General features: G+C 46.4%; 1 protein-coding gene across 2 annotated transcripts; it reads right to left on the reverse strand.

Annotated features, from left to right (window-relative positions):
• GDNF (glial cell derived neurotrophic factor) lies at positions 1-25,983 on the reverse strand. Of its 2 annotated transcripts, none has more exons than XM_077117010.1 (3): positions 25,762-25,983; positions 21,054-21,152; positions 1-3,163 (listed from the first exon to the last, which is right to left on the reverse strand). In XM_077117010.1, the coding sequence occupies exons 2-3, from the start codon at positions 21,124-21,126 to the stop codon at positions 2,679-2,681; spliced, it is 558 nt and encodes a 185-aa protein (XP_076973125.1). In that variant the 5' UTR covers positions 21,127-21,152; positions 25,762-25,983; the 3' UTR covers positions 1-2,678. The 2 variants fall into 2 exon arrangements, with proteins under 2 accessions (XP_076973125.1, XP_076973124.1); XM_077117009.1 differs by having other exon boundaries at positions 20,976-21,152.
• Positions 25,984-26,703: the final 720 nt, after the last annotated feature.

The raw sequence follows: 26,703 nt of genomic DNA on the forward strand, positions 1-26,703 counted from the left end.
ACAAGGAAGCACGGAAGTACAGGGAGCAATAGAAATGAGTTTTTATTTGTAAAAAGTTACAAAATGATATTGTACAAAAATAAAGTCTGTAGAGAACTTTGGTTGTATAACACAAACGACCGAGACAGATCAGAGAAAAGTCAGAACTTCCAAAGAAGTGCACTCCTTACTACATCAGATGGTAAGGGCAATGATAAGGAAAAATCACAAACTTTACCCTTTTGTGGATTTGGTGGAGCAATAAATTTGCTTATGTTAAAATCTGCCCATGGTGTGTTGGTGATGCTGGGAACAAGCTGCCAACACCCACTGGGATCCTATAGCCCTGGGGGCAGGGACTCTCCTTGGGTGACTGAGGCTGAAACCTGGGAATATCCGCCACCAAATCTGCCACTGTCATCTGAATCGGACAGATGATCCTGGGGCTTCATGCTTCACAAATGACCAGATGGCTGACTTCGTCCCTCTTTGTAGCAGGCTGTTTTGGCCCCAGGAGAGGGTGAGAGGGAGACCCTCTTCCTAAATTTGTGAATCATACAAAGGGAGCAATTGGGGACACAGAGGTGCAGAGAATTAGGTCTTTGGGGATCAGGGGGGCGGGATTCTGGTGTTTCTTCTTGGTTACTTTGTAAAATTAACATGATTATTTGCCAGAGACCGGTGGGTCAATTAATTGCTAAATCTGTCACACTTGTGTGGTTAAATAGCCACCAAAGTAGTGACAGATCACCTCCTTGATAAAAATCCCTTTTATAAGATCTCTAATAAGCTCTGATAGAGGGCCCGATGCATCATGTATGTGTCAGCTGCCAGACAAAAGCCATAATTTGGGCACTTAGGATGTAGCTGCTCGAGCCTGTGCTTCCTCCCCTGGGGACCCTCTCATGGTAAAGGTCACACACATATGCGCACTCTACAAGCGTGTGTGTAAACTGTGGCCGGGCCAGACACATCTTCCCTTCCACCCTCCTCAGCCACCTTCTTGCACAGGAAGTGGGGATACAGCCAAGCAGCTTTTGTGGGAACCGGGCAGCCCCGGCTTGTGGAAGGCCATCAGTGAGCACCTTGGCCTGCACTGGCCAGCAGTCGAACTCCTCAGGAAGGTGGAGGGTGGGCAAGGGTGGAGAAGGGTCTCAACCAGTCAGGGCAAAACGATGGCGACCTGAGGGAGAGTTTTCTTTTACTTCTTTTTAGGTGAACAGGAAATCCAGGATTACCTATGAAAAGGAATTTAGCCTTTTACGTAAATGGTTAAGCATATATTATAGACAGAAATATGTTGGGGGGAAATAAAGGCTTCAATACACAGAAAATGGAGTTTATAGCATATTTGTTCAGTGACGGAGCAGTGAAGAATTAAAGCCAAGTGCCAAGGGCTCTGCACACTGCTCCCGAAACGGTGGCCAGGCAGAGATGCCCCTTCCGACATGTTCATATATATATTTTTTAAATAAAAATGTGGAAGATGCTGAAATCGGGGGAAACTGACCAGGGTTTTTCTTAAAAAGGTAAAGTAAGTGATTTTTGGCTATCAAACGAAACAAAACAAAACTTTAATACTTTGAAAAGCATGGACTCTTGTTCCCAATTAAAATTTTCTTTGTCACCTTTCTTTGCATTTTGCGAGCACATATACTTTGGCACCTTTGAAAAGAAATTTTAATAAATAAGGGAGAAAAGAGAAATTCATTAGTGAACGGTAATAAATAACAATAACTTAAATCTCAATAAATATCTTCTCTATATTTCTGTATCTGAAACAGATGCATTGCATCGAGTAGCTTCCTGGTCACTGGTGACCACGCATAAACGGAGCTGGGGAGTATGTAACATTTGTCTCTCTGTAAACCGACTGGCACCTGGCAAGTCTCCCTGCCCCGGTGCAGCTGGGGTCCTTCCCCACTCGCTCTCCTAAAGAATGCTTCTGAAAACCGCAACTTGCTTCCTGTTTCCAAGGGTCTAAAGGAAATACCTCCGGGTTTGTTTTTAGTCATGAGGACAGCCTTTATGGTTCTATCCGAATTCTCCCCACCCCACACACCATGTTCAAAATCAATCACCAACCGTTCACAAAACTGCTGGTTCTAAGGCACCTCAGGCCTCAGCTTTCAAATTCAAAGGTTATTAGCTCTCATGTCTTTCCTTTATTTTTCTTAATTAAAAAAAAATGGTTTCATCTTTTCGGGGTCTGTCTCAACTGAAGGACAGAAAAATAAATCTTTCTTGCTTTCAGCAGTAAAACGTACTGACAAGTGGCCTCGTGCCACCTTGCTGCTTCTCCGGGGTCTTCAAAGACATGGAAACAAACCTCAGGAGACATGCTGCTTTGGTTCTTTGAGTGCATCCGCAACCGCACCTGTGACCGGTTGACAGTGGACTGTATCAGATGAAAGGATGGCAGAACCCAAAGGGACACCAGCCCTGAGCTTCTGATGATTCGGCTGCCACCCTGGAGAGACCAGATGGCTGCTTCCTCTCTCCTGTCCAGTTTTCTGTAGCTGGATCTCCCTCTACCAGGCTCCCATGACGGCTGCCTTTCTCTTCTTCCTTCTCTTCCTCCTCCACCTCCACCTCCTTGGTCCTCATCTTCCATTCTGGGCAAACATTTCCTGGGAACCTTGGTCCCTTTCTTTGCACTGTAGCAGGAATGCAATACACAGCAGTCTCTGGAGCTGGCGTCAGATACATCCACACCTTTTAGCGGAATGCTTCTTTAGAATATGGTAAACCAGGTTATCATCTAAGAAGGACAGGTCGTCGTCGAAGGCGATGGGTCTGCAACATGCCTGCCCTACTTTGTCATTCACCAGCCTTCTATTTTTGGATAAGTTTTTTAATATTTTGTCATACATTGTCTCGGCTGCATCACAAGAGCCACTGCAGTACCTAAAAATCAGTTCCTCCTTGGTTTCATAGCCCAAATCCAAGTCGGTGACATTTAAATGTATTGCAGTTAAGACACAACCCCGATTTTTGCCCCTCTGGCCTCTCCGGCCTTTCCCTCTGGAACTTTCCGGGTTGGCAGCTGCAGACTGCCGATGCCGCTCTCTTCGAGGAAGCACCACCATTTGTTTGTCTGGTGACCGTTTCAGTCTTTTAATGGTGGCTTGAATAAAATCCATGACATCATCAAACTGATCAGGATAATCCTCTGGCATATTGGCTGTTCAACAAGAAAAGAGAAAACGTCACGTGAGACAACATGAGCGACCTTAGGAATCAGCCAAAACTGGACCCACGGTGATACCCTCAGTTGATTCAGCCAAGGACCTTCTGTCTTCCCCCAAGAACAAAGGTTAAATGCACCCTCCAAAACTTTGCAGAAGCAAGGTTATTTCATTCAAAGAGGAGACTAGTATGGTGGGAGTCACACTTCCTGGTAGAAAACAAACCCTTAGAAGCACATTTTTCATTTGAATGGCATCTGCTGGTTTTTAAGAAACCTACAGAGTTGTGAGTGCTCTTATTTTTTTCTTGCCGGTACTGTGACCTAGTGGCTCTCAAACACGAGTGTGCAGTGTGCAGGAGAACACCCTGGGAACCTGGGAAGCCAAAAGAATAGTGGACTCCTAGCGCGGGGCAATGGCACTGGGGGAGGGATGGGAGGCTGCATTTTTAACCAGTCCCTGAGTAATTCTCATGCAGGTGGATCCTATCTCAGCGTTCTTGGTGGCAAACAGAACAAGAGATACACGTGGTCTGTAGCAAGATCACACCCAGGAAAGATGAGGTGAAACTTTTAAGAGACTTTGGGATAAAAAGTATGAATGAGCAATCCCTCAGTGTTTTGGGCAGGGTTTCAGTATTTGGCTGATCAAGTGAGAGAAAAGTAACTATCTGAACAACTTAATAAATTTATAAAAGAAGGAAGCAGTTTGAATTCCTATCATAGGAAGTAAACCTTTTTATGTTTCCCTTACCCATTTTTTGGCATGTTTACAATTATATGTGGCTTAAAAATATATACCTTAACTAATTTTATTCTAAAAGAGTTCTTAGCAAGAGTAATTTTTTTTTGGGGGGGGGGGGACAAAACTGTGTTAAAACTTAAAAGGACTACACTAAGCCTGACTCATATCAATTTGTTTTGTCATAAGCCTATCCTACTTAATTGTTAAAACAGGTATCAGGTGTTCCAGTTAAGGGGACCTAACTAGTAGTATGATATATAATAATACAAAGAGCGGGGATTGCATGGAATCCCTGGAACATCTGAATTGCTTGCTATCTTTAATTTAGCACTGGATGGTTTGTCTGCACAGAAATCGCAAAGCTGCTTCTGTTCTCGTCTAAGCCCCCATCAACTCTTGCTTGGTTTACTGCAACAGCCCCCAAATGGGTCTCCTGCCTTGCGCCCTTACCCCTTTCAGTCTGTTTTCCACCCAGCAGCCAGAGAAATATTTCATCTTAAAATGTTAAGTCTGATCATATTCCTGCACTGCTCAAAATTCTTCAATGGTTCCCCAAGTCCATTTTGGTCTAAAGACCCTACCTCACCTGGCTACCTCCACCCCACCTCCCATTTTTGTTACCTCTGACTTTATCTCCTACTTCCTCCCTCCTTACTCTACCTACACGGCCCTCCTTTCTGTTCCTCAAACATGGGGTTGCTCAACCTTGGTACTAGTGACATTTAGGGCCAAATCATTCTTTGTTGTGGGAGGTTACCTGTATATTATAGGATGTTTAGCAACACTCCTGGCCTCTACCCACTAAATGCTGGAAGCAACACATCTCTCTCCAAACATAAAATTTAAAAAGTATCCAGACATTGCTAAATGTCTCGTGTTGGGGAAGGGAGGCAGACTATAATTGTGTCTGGTTGAGAACCACAGCTCAGACACGGCCAGGGACTCAGGGCCTTTGCACTGGCTGTTCCCTCTGCCTGGAACACTGTAACTCCAGAATACCCATGGCTCCCTCCCACATTTTCTTTGCATCTTTGCTCAAATGTCACCATCAACAACAAGGCCACCCTGACCTCCCTGTTTAAATGCAATCCCTTCCCAACCCCGATTCCACAGCCCCCATCCTGCTCTTTTTCCCCTAGTAACTATCTTCTAACACATGACATAACTTACCGATTTATTATATTTGCTATTGATCTGTCTTTTCTGATAGAATGCTGGCTTGTTCATTGATGGATCTCAAGAGCTTAGAAGAGGGTTTGGGCCCCTGGAGCCCATCAACAAATATTTGTTGAATGAATTAGGTCACTTGAAGAGGATGAAAGTAAGAATCCTTAGTTTTCAAGGGGAGACCTGGACTCCAGCTGAGAACTGCATTATTAAGAAATGAAAGGCTCCAAAATAAATAGCCTAAAGCACACAGAAAGCTGTGAGGGCTTGAAAGGCAGAGTCATGGTCCACCTGAGGTTACTGAGGGGTAACTAACCATCTCCAAACTGACTTTCCCTCTGTCAGCTTCCTGCAGCCTTCAAAACCTTAGATCTCCAGCCCACCTCACCCGGTGTCTTCCAAAAGGCTTCCAACTGCCCAGGAATAATTTCTAACAAGAGACTGGACTGGTGTAAAAGCATTCTTAGTTTGTTCATCATTTCCACTTTCTAATTGGACTTTTCGGAAGGTTTTTTTTTTTCTTTTTCTTTAAAGCCTTTAAATCACTGACTTAGAGAAATGAATGACTTATTTTTTAAAAAATGAGTAGCTATTTTTGGCTACTTGTGATTGTTCAATAATCAAGCTATAAAAGAGGAAATAAATACAAGTGTGCCCAGTTTCAAAAAACCATGCTCATACAGAAATCTGAACCTCTAAAACTGATATTAGGGATGATTAATCAAAACACAAGAGAGTCTTCTAATTAAAAAAAAAGCCTTTTTTTTACAAAAGGACTCACACTATGGGGTCCTGGGTTCTATTATAAGAATTTCTGAATAGACCATTAACTTAAGAACCTGGGAACATAGAAAGTGAAAATCAATTAAGAATAACTTTCAAGTGAAGATTATTCAGAAATGAGATAAAACATTACTAAAATGTTAACATAAACTAATGGGAAAACATTAAGTTACTGAAGTTCAGGTCACACTGCTTTAGAGACTCATTAATTTATGTATTATGATAAACCACATACATTTTAATTCTAGAGTTACAATGGTGATTTGAATCAGCACTTAGAGGCTTCTTATTTAATGCCTGATACTTTCAAGATTCTCGTAAAACATTTTTTTCCCATTTCTAAGCCATTGTGAATATATGGCTTTGTTGTAAAATTTGTTTGGAAATATAGGAGGGACAGGATTGACAGATAAAATACAGGATGCTCAGTTAAATTTAAATTTCAGTTAAATAGCAAATATCTTTTTTAGTATATGTCCAAAATATTGCCATATTTATGAGTATACTTCATTTATGAGATTTGTCTGTCCTTATTTTAAATTCTATTTGGTCTTTTCAGGCAGACACGTATAGCGATGTGAATACCCAAACCATTTGTATTTTTGGCTGATGTGGTGGCTAGATTATTAACCCTGAATTAAAAGGCTGCTGGCACCTGGGAAACACTTGATAAATGTCCAATGTGTTAAACTGGAAGGGGCAGTTAATGAGAACCTCTCCCTTTAAAAGGAAAATCTCCCTTCTACCTTGCGAATGTTAAAATGTTTATTTAAGCACCATATACAGGCTAGGTGACTCATTGAGCTGAAAGTTTTTTTTCCCCTCCCTCGCTCTTGAAAAATAGAACAAACAAATATTTATGCTGAAAATTTTACGTGGACATGAATTTTAGAGACCAGAAAAGGGTAACGTATTTTTCAAACCACAGAGTAAACAGGCCTGTCTTTTCCAAGTAGGTTCCAAATTCCAGACCCTTCGATGGCAGTTGTGTTAATTCCTAGAGAGAGCCTCCATTTATCAATGTTCGGTCTTGGGGGGCATCTGCAACCACATACCGGGCAGCGCTGTGCTGGGAAACCTCACCAGGCCTGTGCTTAAAATTCTGCAGAGGCCTCGAGCCCAATCCTAGCAAGAAACTCCCCATGACAGATCGACTGAGAAGCCACAACCGCACCAAATGTCCAGAAATTCACTGAGTTGAGGGGTAAAAAGGGGGCTTGGGTTTGGATTCGTTCCCTAAATTAAATGCTAAATTGAGTATCACTTTCTTCTTCATCCCATCAAGAGCTTGGCAGAACGTCAGCTACACACATGGGTCCTTCTTCAGCCTAACTCTGATAGCAAAATGCTTGCAAACCACAGAAGAGCAGCCTCGTTTGCTTTTTTTTTTTAAAAAAAACAAGGTCAAACACTTGCTCATTTCCTAGACCACTTGGAAGATATTTCTTGGAAAACATGTCCAACCTAAAAGCTAACGTTTTTGAAATCTCAAAATGCTCAAATGCGTTTAAGTCATCATTCAGCATGTAACCAAATATTTTGGCATTATTCTATTTAAAATATTTTAACTTTGATGCATCCTTTTTATAAACAGTATTATTTAAACAAATGAAACCTTTGTACTGGGGCATGACTCTGGGAACAAATCATTCATTGCAGAGACTTTGCCTCCCTCAATTAGGAGAAAAAATAGTAAAGTCACCTTGGGAACATAGGCTGGAATATCGACTGTTTTGTAAAGTTACAGAAACAATGGTGAAGGCTCCAGTACTCTTTGTAACAGCTGAACTAAAAATTGCATAACCCAAAATGTTATCTTGGCTAAACCCTATAAGGTAGACAAAGTATTGTACTTGAAATGTTAGAGTTCTCTTAAAAATATTTTGACTCATTAAATTACAACTAACTGTGGAATTATCATATGCCCTCAATCTACATCAACATATTTCTAGCATTTATCATATAGGTTAAGCGTATTTTAATCAAAGCGGTAATTTTTATGCCCGTACTGAGCTATATCCCACCTTACCCCAGCCAAGCTGGCCTTTCGTCTAAGTCTTCAAACAGTGGGTTCCAGAGAGGGGCAGCAAAATGTTATGTACAAACTAAAGAGGAGATCATTCATTAGCCAGAGTGGGAGTGGGCTCTGAAGGATGGAAGGGAGATGCTCTGAGGCTCAGAGCATTCTAGGAAAGAGGAGGCCTGAGCCTGGCACCCACAGTGCCCCTCTCCGGGAGGAGGCCCCTTCCAGGCCCATCTGGAGTCCTGCCTGAGCCTCCTTCAGGGGATACAGGGGCCCAAGAGAGAAGGCCCAGGTGTTCCTTGCTCTGGGGATGGCCAGACTCAGTACTTCACTGGAGAGGGTCCAGCTTTTGTGTTCATTGGGAGTAAGGGTCACCGTGCTTAGGTCTGAAACCAGCACTCGCAGGTTGCCCTCCCTCCTAGGTCGTGCTCAGTTCTGGAGTGGGGCTAGATGTGGGGTGTGAGGCCCTGGAATGCGGGTGCCCGCCATGCTGGCCAGCCAGACCTGACAGGTGGAGCCCCTGCGAAGGCTGTCCAGACATAGAGGGGGGGACAGAAGGGCCATGCGGATGGGAGGCATGCAAGCCAGTGTTCTTTGCCTGCCTGTACCCCAGGTGGAGTACAAATTGCTCTCAAGGTATATGAAAAAAAGAGGTTGCTCTTTCTCTCTCTCCCCCCACCATATATATATACACATATGTATATTTATATTCACTATATACATGTATATGTGTGAATAGAAAATATCTCCTAAGACTGAAAAAATCTTTCAGGAAAAATCACAACTAATGTCATTTTGGGGGAATAAGTAGTTTTTACATTTCAAAAAGATGCAGACATGGGTGGGCAATGGTGGCTCAGTGGCAGAGCTCTTGCCTGCGATGCCGGAGACCCAGCTTCGATTCCTGGAGCCTGCCCATGCCAACAACAACAAAAAGATGCAGACATAATTTTCTTTCACTAATACTGAAATGTTACTATAAGAACCACATGGCTGAGTCTTACTTATTTTAAGGAAAATTATCTATCAAATTAAAAAAAGAAACCAACAACTTAAGGAAAAACTTCTCAGTTTACAAAATTTCATCATTCTATACCTTAAATAACAGCTTCCTTGATGCACTTAAAAATATTAGCAAAGATGAAAGTGGGACAGATGCCTACTGGTGTCAGGCTCTTTCACACAAAATTAACTTTAAATCTGACAATATCTCTGCAAGGCAAATGTTGGGATCACATATTATCTCTGCTTTACAGATGAGAAATAGAGGCTCAGGAAAACAAATACATGCCCACGACCACTGAGCTAATAAACGTGAACCCATTCATGAGATTTCCAAGCTCACATTTGTTCTAGGATGCCAGGCTGCCTTCTATTTGTAAGCGAAAAAAAAAAAAATCCATGCAGCTTTTCAAGACTCACTGCACAAGGTCATTTACTTTGACACAAGGTTTTACCTGCACGCTTTGACCAAATTCCGAACCTGAAAGTGAGAAATATATTTTCTGTTGGAAAATTCAGTATAAACTTTAGATACCTTTTTAGATTCTAAAATCAGGCCGCTGTGGGCCAGAGAACACAGTAAATTGTCTCGCAAAAGAGGAAAGCCATGCCTCCAGGGGCACCTCTCCCATGTCCCGGTTCTTGCATATCACTCTAAGACAGATCTGGCAATTTCCCAGCAAAAGCCGGAAAACCGGCAGCCAACGGCGGCAGATTCAGACAGAGAGGCCCTGTCTCCGGAAGCTCCTCAAACTCACTCTGGCACCAAATGACAGGCTCTCACTGCAGAGTTGGAGAGGACAGAGCCCTGGATTCCAGTCCCAGGTCAGCCCCTGACCAGTTGCGTGACCTTGAACTAGTCATTTAACCCTTCTGAGGTGAACTTAGTGCTCTCTGGAGCCCTCCCCAGCTCCAGAGCCCTGATGTGTGGATATTCTAAGTCTTGGTTAGAGAATGCTGCCAGCCATTAGTTTTCGGTCACTCAATCAGGAAGAAAGCACCTCTGGCTGCTTCTCCCAGAGCACTTGGCTCAGCCCCTACCATCGGGGGCCCCATGAAGCCCCACAGGATGTGTGTAAGGATCTAGCAGTTCTCCTCAGACCTCCTCTTGGCTCAGCAGCTCAGCTAATTTTGAAATAATCACCATCAATCCTCTCTCAAATCACCAAGTCATCTTCCTTGTGCCTTACTTTTAAGAGAGGTGAAAAGAGGTATAGAGAGGATCTGGATGGAGTTTTCAAGCACGTGGGTTGTAATGTGAGGCATCCTTAAACCTCGGTTTCCTCCTGTGTAAAGGCAGAGATGAACCCAATGACCCGAGAGGACAGACTAGGACAACAGGCTGTAATTCCTTTGGTCTACATCATACAGAGTCAAGGAACGCATGTGCCATTTTCTTAAAATATCTAATGGTTTATCCATTTCTGCTTTTGCTGGTTCAAGCATGGTTAGTCATACCCAGCTTCAGGTTCCAAGGCCAGAATCACCCTCTGCAATTGGAACAAAGTGGATTCTGAGGGCCACACAACTTGTCTTTGAAGCTGATCTCTGAGCTGTCAACCCTTTCTCTTATTTGACTTTCAGCGACTTGGAAATGTGTAATGTTAGTCCATGAAAATGTTCCAGTTCTATGAAATATTCTGTAAAGTTTTGTCATTGACTACTATTTAAAGTTGATTTGGCCACTTATTTGAACTCATTAAAAGAAAAAAAGGTCGCTAAGCACCAGAACGCAAATGCATTTCATATTATGTAAATGACCATATCTGTTTCCCTGTTTTGGACAGAGTACTCATCCAGCATCAGACAGCCTGTCCTGGTCATAGACTATTCTCGGATTAACTTCAAGAGGAGGCCATAGCATCTATTTTCCCAAGAACAATTACCATCTGAAGCAATTTACTAAGACTTTGGGACCTTTTCCAGAACTACCAGTGCCTTCTCTCCGTGACCACTGGTTTGTTGACAGTAAGGCATGACATGGGTTTGTTTGAAAAGTATTTGCCCTATAAAAACACTAGTGTTTTGTTGTTTTAAAAAAGCATTTCTGGATTCTGTCAAGGCAGGAGAAAAAGACCAACCATAAAGCCAGCTACTTCAAGAATACAGAAAAAGGAGCCCTGGAATACTTTTAAAAACCTCCAAATGCCATTTTATTCACCATCTCCACCTACTTTGACCAGCACTGCGAGCACCTACTAGTTATACTATATCTTGAACTGTTATCCTAGAGCTCAACGAAGAAAACCTGCAATAAATGTACTGGAAACTACTCCGAGAATACAAATAGCCAAAACATCCCAACCAGGAAGAGACATATATTCGTTTCTTTACTCAGATTCTTAGATCTCTGCTCTGATTTCTAAGTGGTATGTGGTCAATACTTTTATTACAGCTATGCTAATTTTCTTACAGTAATACAGTATCACTCCCCTGGGGGGAAAAGTGTCCATTCTCCTGTTTCCAAGTCAGGAAAACACCCAACAGGGTGCCCACTTGTTGGCTAATACACGAGCACCTGCTGTGAGCTAAAAGCACTCCACAGTCATTAATAAACACCCCATGCCAATCAGCACACGCCATGAGCTCTGCAACTGCCCTTATAAAAAATCTTAATGGGGAAGGGCGAGAAAGTTACCCCATAAAATTAAGTGCACAAAAAGCCACTGGGAAAAATAATCCCTTGCGGTATTATCAGAGGCAGGTGGCTGCAGGGAAAACCCCAAAGAAACTGGTGCAAAGGCTTGTCTCTTCCTTCCCCACAAAGCCCTTTCTGCAGCCTAAGGGGCCATAGATCTCCACTGGGATTCTGCACTAATCTTCCCTCAGCCCTTCCAGGAGACCAGCGGAGCCCTAGTTAAAAGGAAGGTTAAGGCCCTAGGGACTTGGATGAGGAGGGACTAAAAGTAGATGACAGGAAAAGAAAGGGGCAAAAGAAAAGTGTTACTTTTTTTTTTTTTGTCATTTGGGCCTGTTTTGATAGATTCCTGTGATCATACGGGAGGCTAGAGTTTCTAGCCCCTAGTGAATAAGTTTACTAGAATTTCAGAGACTTTTCAGGTATAGATATCATGCTAAAACTGCTGTATTTACAGAACCCCAAAGCCTTATTTTTCTCTTCACTGACTTTTTTGGGACACTTTTATTTGGAAATAATTTCAAATTTATAAGAAGTAGCAAAACTAAAAACAGAACAAAGAACACCAAGTTCCCTTTATTTAGATTCATTGATTCTCTCTTTTCTGACATTTTGATGCAGCCAGAGTTGCATGCAAGTGTCTTACGGTGATAGGAGAGACTCAGGCTACCCTGGGTTCAGATCTGGGCTAAACTGCTTAAATCCTGGGGATCCCCAATTTCCCCTCTTTAAAATGCAGTCACACCTACCCTTCAGGTAAGGATTAAATAAATGCATGGACGTGTTCACACACACAGTGCCTGGCCCATAGCAAGCATTTAACAGTCGGCACCTAAAGGAAGTGAATATGGTTTTCATATCAGCGTTAATTCTTCAGCCATGCTTTCAGAGGGGGCAGCAGCAGGAAGAGCAATTCTAACGCCTCCAGACAAAGCCAGATTACCCCAAGGGAATCTGGACATTGGTCCTTTGTTAGTCCAGAATCTTCTACAGTGGAGGGACCTCTATACAGTGGAGGGCTCACGGTGTGGCAGCCTGTGCTCTGGTGGGCAGGAGGAGCAGGTCTGTCTTGGGAATCTGTACTGCCTCTTCTGTGAGCCTTGAAATGACTAATAATCAACCACACAACTATCCAGTGATTCTGCAGCTCATGAGGGAAATGAACGTGCCCACTATGGCTGAGACCAGTGTCTTCAGACGGGGGCATGTGTCCCTCTGAAGGTATGTGAGGACTTTCCACAGGCCCTGTGGAGAGTTTGAAGGGAATCAGTTTCCATATTCTCACCTTGCACTTAAACGTGGGCTACATCTTAAATCTGGCCTGCGTCAGAACACGCCTGCTGCCAGGCCTCCTTGCTCACACTCTCTTTTACAATCACCCTCCGTGGACTGAGAGACGCAGTACTTCTCACCCATCTTACTCATTTTACTGGGGGACATGGTATGAAAATCTTCCAGTGCCACATCGGGACATGCATTACTCCTCGGGACAACCAGATATCATGGGTGTCCCACCGTGAGGACACGTCATCCCCATTGAGTATTCTGAGGATGTTTACCTCTACCTAACCATGTGGAAACAATCAGACAGATCCAAATTGAAAGACAGTCTGCACAAAGCAGGTAAGATAGCCTTGGACTCTTCCAAAATACCAGTCTTAAATTAAAAAAAAGGTTTTGGGAAATATTCTAGATTACCTTGACTGGCTCCTAAACTGAAGAAGAAAAAAAAACTATGAAGGACATTATTGTGAAACTGGGGAAATTGAATATGGACTATAGATTGAATAACAGCATTGCATAATGGTAATTTCCTGAGAGTGTCACTGAATATAAGCAAATGTCCTTGTTCTTGAAACATGCTAAAGTACTTAGTGTAATGACGTTTACAGCTAACTCTCAGATGGTTCCAGAAAAAAAAACAGGCGAAATGCTACTGAGGTAAATCGTGATGAAGGGTGTACAGGTGTGCATTATGCTAAGGACACTGATATGAGGAAGAGTTCCACATGAACCAACTAAAAAATAGGGGAGTATTTCTTACTTCATTCTAGCCAGCTAGCTACTCGTGGACGCCAGAAGCTTTATCTGCTTGTCTTTTCATTACCCATCTTATAATTAGAATACAGAAATGCAGTGGTTATCATGAGTGAGCACTTAAATTGAAAAATGAAGTCAGATCTCTTCTGACTAAAAATTCCTTATATTTGGGTTGATTTGTTTGGTAGTTTTCCATGAATTGAATAAGCTAAATTTCCAGCCCTAAGGTTTTGCCAAAAATATAGCTTAAGCACATGAACACTTTCAGAATGGGGCTGGAAATGACATCTGGCACAACTATGTAAACTTATGACGAAAAATGTAAGATGTTAACTTAAAAATAGGCAATTGTTTGTCAACCTTCTTTTTGCAGGTCCACAAGCAAAAAATGTTTCAAGACTATAGGCTTCTAAAACCACCCCTTCTAAAACCATCGTTTATCTTAATAGTCATACAAGGGGGGGGGTTTCTATTGAGCTAAACAGCAGTTTACCAACAGTGACCCAAACTTTGCCTATGCAAACCCAAACCGTGCCTCAGAGCAGCTCAAGACCAACTCCTATGGCCACTGTAGCAATCCCTCTGGAGTCTTGCTTTGTTCCCACATATAACCCTCATTTCCTAGGAGGAATGGAAGCGACCTGAGAACAGGTTTCTCACAGGAGGGCATCTCCCAGATGCCCTCTGTAAATCAGGCACTCCAGCAGAGTCCCAAAGAGGCGTCCCTCCTTGGGAAAGCTACAGCATTACAGGAATACTTAGAGAATTCACATTTATCTCTTCAAAATACCACCATCTGGGCTTTGAAGTAGCCATTAATAATACTGACCTCGGCCCACTGTGGCCCAAATGGAAAATTTAAAAAAAGGACCTAAAGGAAATGTAATAGTTCCTGCTTCTCTTTTTTATTAGCTGGGTAGCTTAGTTTCCCGGAAATCTATGTTTCAGTGTTAGTAAATGTGTTTTCAGCAAGCCAATGTTTGTGTTTTCTTTATCTACTAATATGGGAGCACTGTCTGTGTTAAGCCAAAAAAAAATTGGCTTTGGGACTAAAATTCTGGCTTCGCCACTTACTATATTCGTGACCTTGAATGACAATCCAGGATTCATTTCCACAACTGTAAAATGGAGATAAAAGTCCCCAAGAGCTCAAATTTAATTAATTTTAGGAAAAGATATAAAACCCCTTTGTTACAAACTGGGTTAACCATGTGGCTAGTTAAGACGTTCTATGATACTAACTTCAATATTAAGTTTTTATCTGTAGCTGTTCACACTTACTTGAGGATTAATAGGCTGATCCACTGAGCCTATGCCTAAAAGCTTTTTTTTTAAAAAATAAGGGCAGGGTGGTGCTGTGGTAGCTCAGTGGTAGATTTCTTGCCTGCCATGCTGGAGAGCGGGGTTCAATTCCCAGTGTCTGCCCATGCCAAAAATAAATAAATAAATAAATAAATAAATACAGGCAAGAAAAAAAATAAATAAGGGAAGAATACTTTCAAAATAAAAAATACACCTACTATATAGACCTCACTCATGAGCAGCCTGGGTGTCTGAGTAACATCTGCTACAAGAGGGCAGCTCTACCTGCTGCTACTTGTCTGCTCCAGATGTTCCAGTGGCATCTCACTGGCACTGAAAGAAAGGAAACACCTTCTTTGCCTGGCTTTTACAGCACCTCATAAACTGGGTATCACTCACCAAGAAATCCTTTTTCAGACCGCTTCCTGCACCTCTTCCCAGTACTTGCACACCTGTCTGGCTTCCTACTTGCACCCACCACCTGCCCTTTGCCATATCACGGTTATGAATTTGGCCATGCTGCTCTCTAATCTGGAATGACTCCCTTTTCCCTTCCCCTTCTCTTCCTAATATCCATCTTTCAAGTACCAGTTCAAATCTTCCCTCTACCTTGAATCCTTTCCTGATATGATCCCCAAATTCTGGCTAGGAATTTCTTCTGTGACTACGGCTAATGTGCACCACTTGATAGTCATATCTATCTGTCTGTCTGACAACCTACCCACCCATCTACCCATTTGTACATCTATAGTTTATAATTAGACTACAAGCTATTTAAGATCACAACTTTGCCTTTTTCATGGCACACAAGACCTAGCACCTAAAAGATTCTTAATATTTGCTTCTTGATTGAACGTAAGTGATTAGTTAAAGAATAAGTATTGTAATCAAATATAGGTGTTGTAGACTATAGATGAAAGGAAAGTTAGCAGGCGAAAATGCCAGATAGCTGTTTTAGATCAACCTAAGGCCATATGACTGGCCAGTTCAAATTAAGTGATTTCTGGATTCCAAGAGTCCCTTCCCAAGTGGGTGAGCCTCTTCCTAGCCTAAGTAGTTGTGTAGTTGTTTTATTACAGTATTGCTCATTCATAAATTCCCTAAAGTGATGGGAATTAATGAACGATGTATACTTATTTATTCTGAATTTTATATCACATAACATTTAACCAACTTGTTGAACTAGAAGTTTCCATATCTTTATAATGGTGGGCTGAAAACTAGGGTCCTTTCATTCCTAAGCGTTTTTTCCTAGGCTTATGAAACATCTTAAATTAAATATTTACCGGGGATCATTTAAAACAGAAACACACTATAGGTATCCTCCAACAACCAGCATCACTTCCAAAAGGAGTTTACTCTACTCTGACCTCCTTATCCCCTTGGGGGAAGAAGGTCTCTCTTAGACATGACTATGGAAACCTGGTGGGAAAAATTCCACAGGAAATATGGAATAAAGTTGGGGAGGGAAGGAGCTGTGAGACTTGGGAAGAACCCGGGGTAGCTAATCTGAGGGCAGAGTCCCAGGCAAAGCTGTCCTGCCTACGTGCTAACCAACTAATGGTGGGGCCCAAAATAGCTTCCCCACAAGGCCTGGGTGCTATGGTGGTCAGCCTGAAATGCCACCATTTGGGAGTAGCAGTCCTAGCAGAGATGCTAAAGTGAAAGGCTGTGACAGGAGAAGGGCACTGGATCCCTAGAGAAGGGCTGTTGGGATTAGGGTGGCAAATAGCAACCTATTTATGGGGCCTGGGCTTTGCAAAGCATTATCTCATTAAATCCTGACATCAGCCCAAGGTAGGTACTTCTGCTGTACTGTCCCTATTTCACAGCTAAGGAAATTGAGGTTTAAGAGATTTTAAGGGGCGGTGTGATGGTGGCTCAGCAGGTAGAATTCTCACCTGCCATGCGAGGGACCCAGGTTTGATTCCCAGTGCCTGCCCATGTAAAAAAAGAAAACAAAAACAAAAACAAAACAGATATTAAGTACTGGCTGGTTAAGTTGTTAGAGTGGGCTCCAAACCACAATCTGATCTGAATGTATTCACATAAGTTCCTGCTTGGCAAATCACCCTGATTTCTTATTCTGTGCCTTCTTTCTGCACATTATGGGTCCTGGCACCCTGGACACAAATTCTGACCAATAATGTTGTGAATTATATCATGGTTTAGACATAATTTTGTGGACTAGCCTGGCAACTTGATAGCTTGACTTATAAGATTGTTTCAATGGAAAGTTTTGTGGCCTGCTACCAAACTGGTGGGATATAGTCCCATTATACTACAATAAATTTGTGACTACTTGTAATTATAATTTAACAATTTTCAGTGTCTTCCGTTTGGCTTCTAGTCACACTCAAAATTAAGCCTACCTTTTCAGCCTTTCATATTTAGTTTTTTAGGTGTATGCATGTGTACATTTGCTAGGATATTCCATCAGAGCAGGGATATTTGTTTAATATGTGAACTAAGCACCTAGAACAGTGCCCAGTACATAGAGGTGCTCATTAAATATTCGCTGAATGGATATATGCTTTTAGATTGCAAAATTTTTAAGCCAAATACACATTATGCTTTTACTTTTGAAACACATTTAGAGCTGTCACATACTATTGATGACTCTACTTTACTAAACTTCAATAAATTCAGATGATCCTGCAACAATGTTTTAGTATTTGTTGAAGACTTTATTCCCATATATCATCTTTTCCCCCAGGGAGCAAAACTGAACACACTCCATTGCAGTTAGGTTTGGGGAACTTCTGGTCCTGGCTTCAGCAGACCTGTCTCCTACCATCAAGAATCTGGCACTTAGGACAAGTTGCTTTTCTTCTTTAGGTCTTAGGACTAGAAGGAACTTCTTTTTAACTCTAAAATGCTATGACATTTCTGAGTTTCAACTTCTAGATACCTCACTCCTGTTCCAATCACCCCTTGGAGAAGATATTGGTAAAAAGTGAAATAAATGAACAAAGATAATTACAGGGAAATGTCTTGGGTGTCCCCAAAGGAAAACTGTAAGTCTCTTGAGCTTAGATAAGTTAGAAGGTGCTACAGTAAATAGTCATGGCCCATTTACTTGACAGTCAACCTCTGGGCAAGCAAGTTAGCCAATCTGTAATTGTATTTGATTAGTTCAACCAGTGATACTGCTAGGAATAGAATTCTGACAGGTTCATTAATATTGTAATCGCAGAACACATCCACCCTCAAGGGTGAGCATGTGGACAGGGTACGGTCCCCCTGTGAATAGCACAGAGCCATTCTTTTGTCAATCATTAAGTTACAACCACATGAAGGGAGCTAGAGGGACCAGAATTGATAGTACTTTTCCATTTTCAAATGCAACCCAGTGACTTAGATTTCCTACATAAGCCTTAACCAGTTGTACTGTGTGCAATGCAGGATCTAAATGTCAGCACTGTGACAGGGCATGCTGACACTGGTTGAGGGTTCAAAGTCTGCACTCTGTCATTATTCTGCCTTGCCTACACTGACAGCATGCTACTGAGTTGAACATACCTGGAAAGAAGTCAATTTGGCTTAGAAAGCGGCCCAGTTTCTCTCTGGAAACGATTCTCATTCATGTTTCCTCTAGGATCCATTGGGACTTCCCATTGATAAAACAGAAATGGGTGTGTTCTGCTGGTTCAAATAGAGTCAGAATCCTTTCCATTGATCACTGCTGATTTAGTTCAGTTTTGGAAAAGAGCAGTAAACCTCCACCTCCAGCATTAATGCTGACTGGCTTGCTTTTGTGACTGGCTGTACCTTATATGACCACTTAAACCTCTAGCAATTTTTTTTCTTTTTTTGGCATGGGCAGGCTCCGGGAATCGAACACAGATCTCCGGAATGGGAGGCAAGAATTCTGCCACTTAGCCACCGTTGCACCACCTCCAGCAATTTTTTTTTAATTTTTTTATTGTAGTAGCATATCTACTCAAAGTTTCCCATTTTAACCACTTTCGAGTGTACAATTTAGTGTTATTAATTACATTCACAGTGTTGTGTTACCATCACCGTCATTCATTACCAAACTTTTTCATCATCCGAAACAGAAACTCTGCATCCATTAAGCAATAACCTCTTCCCCCACCCTGGCCCCGAGTAACCTGTGATCTACTTTCAATATTTAATAGAATTCTGATTTGTGACTTTTCAAGGGTATCATCAAGTCACAGTGATTTAATTCTTGCTGCACATTAGACACGGCAGAGGAACATCTAAAAACCCAGATGCCCAGGCCATAGTCCAAAACAATTAAATCAGAATCCTCAGGGGTGTGGCCCAGCAAAAGTATTTTTTTAAAGTTCCCCAAGTGATTCCAGTGTTATGAGTCTCTTCCCAAAGGAGATTAGGACAGGAGCGGGAAGGCCATGGGGCAAATCTCGCAGCCACCGGCATTTTTGAGTGGAAAGTCCTCCCTCTATTGTACCAGTGTAAACTGTCCATTGAGTTCTAAAATAAGTAAATAATTTTTCCACAAAGTTAGTTGAAGATAGAACCAGAACTGGGAGCCAGTACTGAATAAGTATAGGTAGATGGGATGCTGACATGCCAATTAAATCTTTATGAATTAATCAGCTTCATAATCAGATACAGTCATTTTTCTCTCCTGAACATCCTGGTCAGAGTACTGTCATCTGCTACTGTGTTCCCATCTCTTCCAGCCCAGGCTGTTCGTTCAAATGGACAGAGAGTCAGTGACTCAGCTCTCCTGTGTACTGCCCTAAAGATATGAGCATTGAGGGGCAATAAATCTATGTTTCTATTGAAGGAACATTTGCATACACTAAGATGGAAATTCATGGCTGAAACCCAAGCCTTTAAAAATAATTTTATACAATAAATTTTTAGCAGAAACTCTGACAACAGGTACTTTCATTTCAAGAGATCAATCACTTTTTCTTTCTAATCCTAAGTCAATCTTGAAGTCTTAACTTGCCTTAGAAAATGCACCTTTTCTCTTTCTCAGGGCTTCTGGAAAAAGATCTTTTTGTTTCTGTAATTAGGCATATAGTAAGCATATCACATTTCATAGGCTGTGTCATAGCACATGGCTGCATTATGTTGGGCTGCTTCTCCTGTGGTTATGATCACAGGATGTTTCATGTGCAAGTTAGCTAGAGGGGCAGTTCTGGGTTTAAAAAAGAAAGAAAAGATTAGCGAGGGCTAGACCCTGGCTACAGCTCACTACTGTTTTATTTGGGGGTTGTGTGTAAAATTTTCTTTTGTTACCTTTTTAAAATTTTTAACCTATGCACCTCATCAATAGTCCCTCCACCTTGTAATGCCTTATAACTCACTTTATGCAACAGTTAAACTTCTGAAGAATGGGGGGGGGGGGGTAAATTACATCAAATCAAATCATAGCTTTCACATCCTAAAAGAACTTGCTATTTAAAACATGTCAGTTTTTGAGGGATAATTCACAGATTTATTCTCTAATATGAATAATCAGGCTGCTTCTTCAGAGTTAGCATTGTCATGTGTGGAATTAAGTACAGCCTTCTCTTCACAGGCCCAGCCAGCACTATTTACTGTAAAGTCTTTCTAGAACAGGAACTTTTCTGAACAGATTTGACGCTGCCCAGATGCTTGTTTTGAAAATTGAATCCCTTCTGTGTTTCCTCTGCTCTGTCTTGGTTTTTCTTTTCTTTTTCTTTTTTGTGAGATCTCTGGCCTCTCCCTTTGCAGGAACAGTTTAGGATGGAAGTTCAATAGCTTTCAGAATTAAGCAATTAGGCACAGCAAAACAGATGACCGGGCTTTGGAAGAAAAACGAGCATGCGTGTACATGATGGGGATGTGGAGAAAAGGGGACAACTGTGTGTTTCTCTGTGGTGGTGGAAATCCTATCTGTTTACCTACGGTAACAAAAAATTTCGATACCCTCAGCGCTGGGCAAACCTGCGATGTGTCATTTTACAGCCGGGCGTTCCGGAGCCTTTGGGCCTCCGCGCCACGCCGCTTTGCCCACTGATTCGGGGAGGCCACACTGCCGCCCGGACTGGCTTGGGGTGCGCGCCGGCAGCGGGTGGGGGGGGGAGCGGGAGTGCGAGGGGCCCAGCCGGCCGCCCGCCCGCGGGGAGGGAACGGTTCTTACAGTCACTGCTCAGCGCGAAGGGCGCGCGGCGGCGGCCGAGGGAGCGGTCTTCGGCGGGAGCCTCGGGAGGCATCTTACCGGCGGGCAGCGGGAAGGCGGACACGGTGTGGAGCAGCACCAGGCAGACAGCCACGACATCCCATAACTTCATCTTAGAGTCCCGTCCGGCGGCGGCACCTGCGCGGGCCGGCGGGCCGCAGGAGAGAGAACCCGAAAGTTGCACTTTAGGCCGGGGCGCGACATCCCTGCGCGCTCCCCTCCAGCCTCGTCAGCGCGCTCCCTCGGTCCAGTCTGCTGCCCAGCCGTTACCCCGGCATCCCCCACCCTACCCCACCCCACGTCCTCGGCTCGCCCTCCCTCCCCCGCCCTCCCTGGGCGTGGCTCGGCCTCTCAGTCGCGGCCGCAGCTCCCCTCCTCTCCAACCACCCCGCCCTCCACCCCGCCGGGGGTCGCATTTTAAAGGAGGGCCGCGTCCTGGCAGGTAAATCCCCAACACAACCGACACCAGATCCCAAGCTGGTCCCCTCTACCAGTGTGAACCCCACCCCCTCCTTCCCTGGGGGTGACGCGACGGCCCTCACTCTGCATCCCGCGCCCCAGCCAGAGACCTCCCCTTCACGCCCGACAGCTCCCCAAGGGCCCTGGGAGCCAAGCAGGAGGCCGGCCTTTTATTTTAGAAATTAAATCCTGCGCACCCCCCTGCCGGCGGGTCCTGACTCTGCTCCACGTGCTGGGTGAGGCGAGGGCAGGCTTGGCCACACTTGGTTCTCCCCACCCGGATAAGCATTTTGTCACTGGAACGAGAAATTAGTAGGGACTTGGAAATCTTAAGCCTACAAGGAAATAATTGTTTAACTTAACTTCCCCAAGTATAGACTGGCCTTCAAATGCTTAAGATTATGAACGTTAAATAATACATGAAAAGGCACTAGCGGGGCATACAATAAGCTGTCAATAAATGCTTTACCGTTGTTGTTAGGCAGGGATCGCATTTGTCTTGGAAATTTTATTCCTCCGTGGTATACCAGAAAAAAAAAACCTTTATTTTTGCAACTTTGTCCGATTCGAAGTCTCTTCCTTCCGAGGAGAGTCGCAAGTTCCCAGACCCGGTGGTAGTCACGCCTGAACTAGCCAATGCGCCGGGTCCCGGACCCTGCGAGGTGCGCGGGGACCGGAAGGCCTAGACCGCGAAATGGTGCGGGGTGTGGGCTCAGCTACTCTTAGAAGGATGGGGGAGGAGGTAGACTCCGTTCGGCTTCTCACTTCTCACACCCCTAAAAAGGAGGGTCATGCAGCCGGGGGTGGGGGTGGGTCGGGCAGCATGTTCCAGTCTCCTCCAAGAATGTAGGAGAGAAATCTCAAGCGGAAACTACTCGAGATTAATGAGGTTGATCACCGTCCCCTTTTCCAAATAAAACGAATTCTTAGGAAAAACACCTTGAACTTTTTCCGGGGAGCGGGGGAAGGCAGTTTCCTGGTACAAGCCCAAACGTCAGCACCTCTCCTCACCATTAGTTCCCCGGTGCGCCCACCTCTCCCTTCCAGCCTCTCCCCGTCCACATCTCCTCCAGAGCTCCGGCCTCGGTCCAGGCCACCCGGGGAAGCGTTTAATTCGGCTGCCACCTCCCACCGCTCCAGAGAAGAATGCATTTTCCATTCTTTGGGCGTTTGTTTGCTTGCTACGCAGCTGTTGGCCTTGGGGCGTTTGCAGGGACAAGCAACTTGGAGCGACCTGAAGCTCCGGCCTCCTCCTGCTGTGCAGGCTGGTTTGCAAATCCCGGGGGTAAAAAAAAAAGCGGCTCTGGGTCCCGGCGCACCAGTCTTGGCACAACTGCACCCAGGCCGTGCAAAATGAGCGCAGCGAGGCATTTTGGCAGTAGGGATTGGGTGAACATAAGGCCTCCCGTCCTTTTAGTGCCAGTTCCCGGGTGCGTGCGAAATGGCTGGCGGTGCCGGGGAGCAGGGAGGCGCGGGGTTAATGCGCCATTCCAAATCGCGGTGCCCGCCAGCAGGAAGCGACACGGGCACCAGATTTCCCTTCCACATTAAGAGGGTTTTTCCCTGCCTGGCCGACGGAGGCTTTTTAAATTGGACGTGGAGATCCTCAATTAAAAGTGTGGCGAAACTGGTCAAAAAAAAAAAAAAGGAAACAGTGGAAAACTCCCCGCCTCGCCAGAGGAGGCTCCCGGTTCGCGTTCCCGCCCTCCGCCGGACACGGCCCAGGCCCCAAAAGAACCTCTCCCGGACAGGGTGGGCGCATTCCTCTCCCAAGCGCTGCGGGGGCCCACTCCAGTTGGAGCGGCTCTTTAGTTCCCGGCATTTGCTGGGCGGGGTGGGGATGGGGGTGAGAACTAGGCACACAGCCGTCTACCCGGACGCGTTTCTCAAAGTCCACCTTAATCCACTCCTCCCAACCCGCTTCCCCACTCCACCGCGGGCTCCCTTTTGGTCTCCATCGCTTTTCCAAAGCACATCTGCCCAACGTGTCAACCTCGGCAGGCAACCGCTTTTTCTGCCCGCGCAAACTGCTTAACACTCTGCTACGTGCGGGAACCAAGCTTTCTTCCCTTAAGCGGCTCCGCCAGCTGTCTCCACACCCATTCTTGTCTTCCGGACGCGAAGGGGGACCATTGAGCTCCGGCGCAGCAAAACGGGCGCCCCACTAGGGCCGGCACCTGAGCCCCAGGTCCAGGACGGAAAGGACGCCCAGGAGAGTGGGAAGGAGTGTTTGCAGAAGCCGCCGCTGGCTACCGAGCGCTTTTGGGTTCCGGGCACCAGGGGGCACCAGAAGCCGCCGGAGTTTTGCGGTGCCCACGCGGCCGGGAGGCTGCGTCTTCATTTGAAGTATAAAACGGGAGGAGAAAAACAGCCCCCCTACAATCCTCTCCAAATAGCCCTGGAACTTCTGAATGTCCTTATCAGCGTCGCTGCTTTTCAGGGTTCTAGCCTTCCATCCTTTCTCACTTTTTCTCCTCTACCCCACCTCACCTGAGCTGGTTTCTTGGCAACCTGCCTTTAGAAACCTCTGTCTCTGTCTCCCTCTCCCTGCCCCCCCACCCCCACCGTCCCCATTCCCGGTGTCTTCGTGACATCTTCAACGCGGATGAGCGTTCCCGCCGCTAGTGCCCCCGCACCTTTTGTGCCTGGCAGGTTGGGAGGTTTGTTTGGGCTTTGCCTTCAAGATCCAGCTCTCAGGGAGAGAAGAAGGAGGCGGTGGGGCGGGGGAGGGAGGTTGGTTATAAACTCCGGAGGGATTTCTTTTGGGATAGGAAGAGAGGTTGCTGGAAGAGCTTGCTTTTCTTAACTGTGCCTCGTGTCCTTGCCTTTGGGAGGCCTTATTTTCCCTCCACTTCCCGTAACTGTTGAACCCAAGAGAGAGAGAGGAAAAAGAATGCGGGAGGCTTCCCGCAGACCGGCTGAGACGGGGGGCGGGGAGAGCGGGTGTCTGTTACAGGGCTCGAGGTGGGGTCCCAGGTCTGGGGCGCCCGAACCCCTTGCGGGAGTGGGCCGCGGACGTGCTACCGGACACCTGACACTTGTTCAAAAGGCGGCGCCGCCGTCTACCCACCCAAAGCCCAGGCGCCGCGAAACAGTGAGGGGGAGACCAGGTACAGGCCCTGGCTGAAGCGGCTCCCACTTTGAGGGTTTTGCGGAAGGGAGCTGCGTGCATCTCTTCCTTGGAATACTTATATATGCATTCAGAACACCGGGGAGGAGTGGAGTGCGCTCTGAAACATTTGCGGCAGGGGCCGGAAGAGTTGTGCCTGTCCCCACCAATGAGCAAAACCGTTTCGGAGTCGGGGGCTGGGCAGCCCGCCGTGGGCGCACGCCTGGGCTCCGCGGGCGGGATCTGCTAAAGTCGAAATTAGGGAGGCGCTTAGAGCCTGAGGAGCCGGAGAAAGTCCATTCCCTGCCACGATGAGGGTTCGTTTTCACCGAGTGGGGCTGGAAATCAAGCCCCCCGGAATCAGGACCCGAGGTGGTTACAAGGTAGCGGTGGGTACGACGCACAGAGGAGAGGGGAAGAGAGGTCTTTAAAATAATCACCTGGATGGCCTAGCGGAGACTTCCACTAAGAGTCCCAAGAGTCTGTTCGAGGCGAAGATCCGAGTCCGGAACTGCCAAGGGAGCCCCTCACCTAACCTCGACGGGGTTTGGGGTTGAGGGCAGGAGGGTAGCGCAAGCGACCCGGTTCCAATAAGGGCAAGGAAAGTAGCTTTGCCAGACCGCGGCCGGAGGAGGTGAGCCCTGCATTTTTAGGTTTCAGCACCTTTACAGCAGTCCCTCCTGGGGTTTGCATTTTCCCTTGGAACAGACCAAAGCAAACTCCATAGTAAGTTACACTCTCAGAAATTATCCTATTTCTGTAGCTGCACGTCCAGAGAGACCCCACAGGCCGCCGCGGGCTTGAAGATGACCCCAGCCCTGTACCATGCGGGGATATGACAGAAGTAGGAGAGGGAAACAGCCTCTCCCGGGCATTCCGGGGGGCGCAGACATCGGGGTGGGGGGTGTCCACAGATCTTTGTTCACACGGAAAAGCAACCTGCCCCTCTGCAAGGCCAACCTCTCTCAGGTTCAACTTCTCTCTCTCTCTCTCTCTCTGTTTCTGTCTTCTGTCCTGGCATCTCGGTTCCCTCTGGTCTTTCCTCTTTCCAATTTCATCGCCTGCCTCAGAGGCCCTGGCAGTGCGCGCCCCTTCAGTCCTGGGCACTCCGGAGCCCGCCGCGCCCGCTGGCGACCGAGCCCCCAGCCGACCCCTCCACCCGGCCCGTTGCCCGCTTACCTCGGATCCGGTCTCTGCAGACCCCCAGTTGGACATTAACTCCAGGAACCCCGAGTCCCAGCCAGAAGACGCATGAGGGCCAAGGGCAAGAGCGCGGAGCCCCGCCCAACAGGTCGGGGGCAAGAGTTCCCAATCCTGGGGCTGCGCGGTGCAGCGAGGGCGCGCAGGAGGCGGCGGCCAATGCTCCTGCCGCTGCGAGGAGGGCGAGGGCTGCCGACAGCTCTCCCGCCGGCCCCCGGTACCCCCTGAAGCAGAGGTCCGAGCAGCCGCCGCTGCCTTGGGTCGGGGGCGACACGGCTGCGCGCACCGCGCTCTTGGCTGGGGCTTGCGCGGGCCCGGGGCGCAGCAGGCGGCTCAGCGGCGGCGGTCGCGCTCTGCGCCTCCTCCGGGCGCAGCGCCTGGGAGCAGGAGACGGGCCGGGCTGATGCTGCCGCCGGAGCTGAGGTCTTGCCTGGAAATCCGAACGAGACACCACGTCAACCGGCGCGGGGAGTCCCGTGAAGACATGAGGGCGCCAGGAGCGCAGGCTGGTCCTGGAGAGCCCGGGCCGGGGGGCCGGGATGGGGGAGGGGAGATGCGGGGCCCCGCGAGGGGAGGGGTCCGGAGGCGACAGGGGGCCGGGCGGTGGAGGAAAGAAAGGAGAACGGCGAGGAGGCGTCCGGGCTCCCGAGGCGGGGGCGCGGGATGTGAGTGGGTGACGCGAGGTGCTCCTCCCCGGGGTGCGGGGAGAGCGCTCAGCGCGTGGAGACGCCGCGGGGTTCGCGCCACCTCCTCGTGGGGGTAGATCCGGAGGAATGTGCCGAGCTCAGTGCAGGCCAACTGAAGTGGACAATCTGAACTTGACCGAGGCGCCCGCGCGGGGTTTAGTTCCCGCGCCCCGAGCTCGGAGGGAGGCGCTCTGCGGGGTGGAGGGCTTTCTGGTCTTCCCTCGCGCCTGTCGAA

The sequence above is a fragment of the Tamandua tetradactyla genome, chromosome 9, assembly GCF_023851605.1.
Source record: "Tamandua tetradactyla isolate mTamTet1 chromosome 9, mTamTet1.pri, whole genome shotgun sequence".
NCBI lineage: Eukaryota > Metazoa > Chordata > Mammalia > Pilosa > Myrmecophagidae > Tamandua > Tamandua tetradactyla.

Excerpts from the sequence above, each read along its gene's own strand:
- GDNF (XM_077117009.1), bottom strand. The coding sequence starts at position 21,126 with ATGAAGTTATGGGATGTCGTGGCTGTCTGCCTGGTGCTGCTCCACACC. Across the intron at positions 3,164-20,975 it reads CTTCGCGCTGAGCAGTGACT|CCAATATGCCAGAGGATTAT; the intron begins GTAAGAACCGTT and ends CTTGTTGAACAG.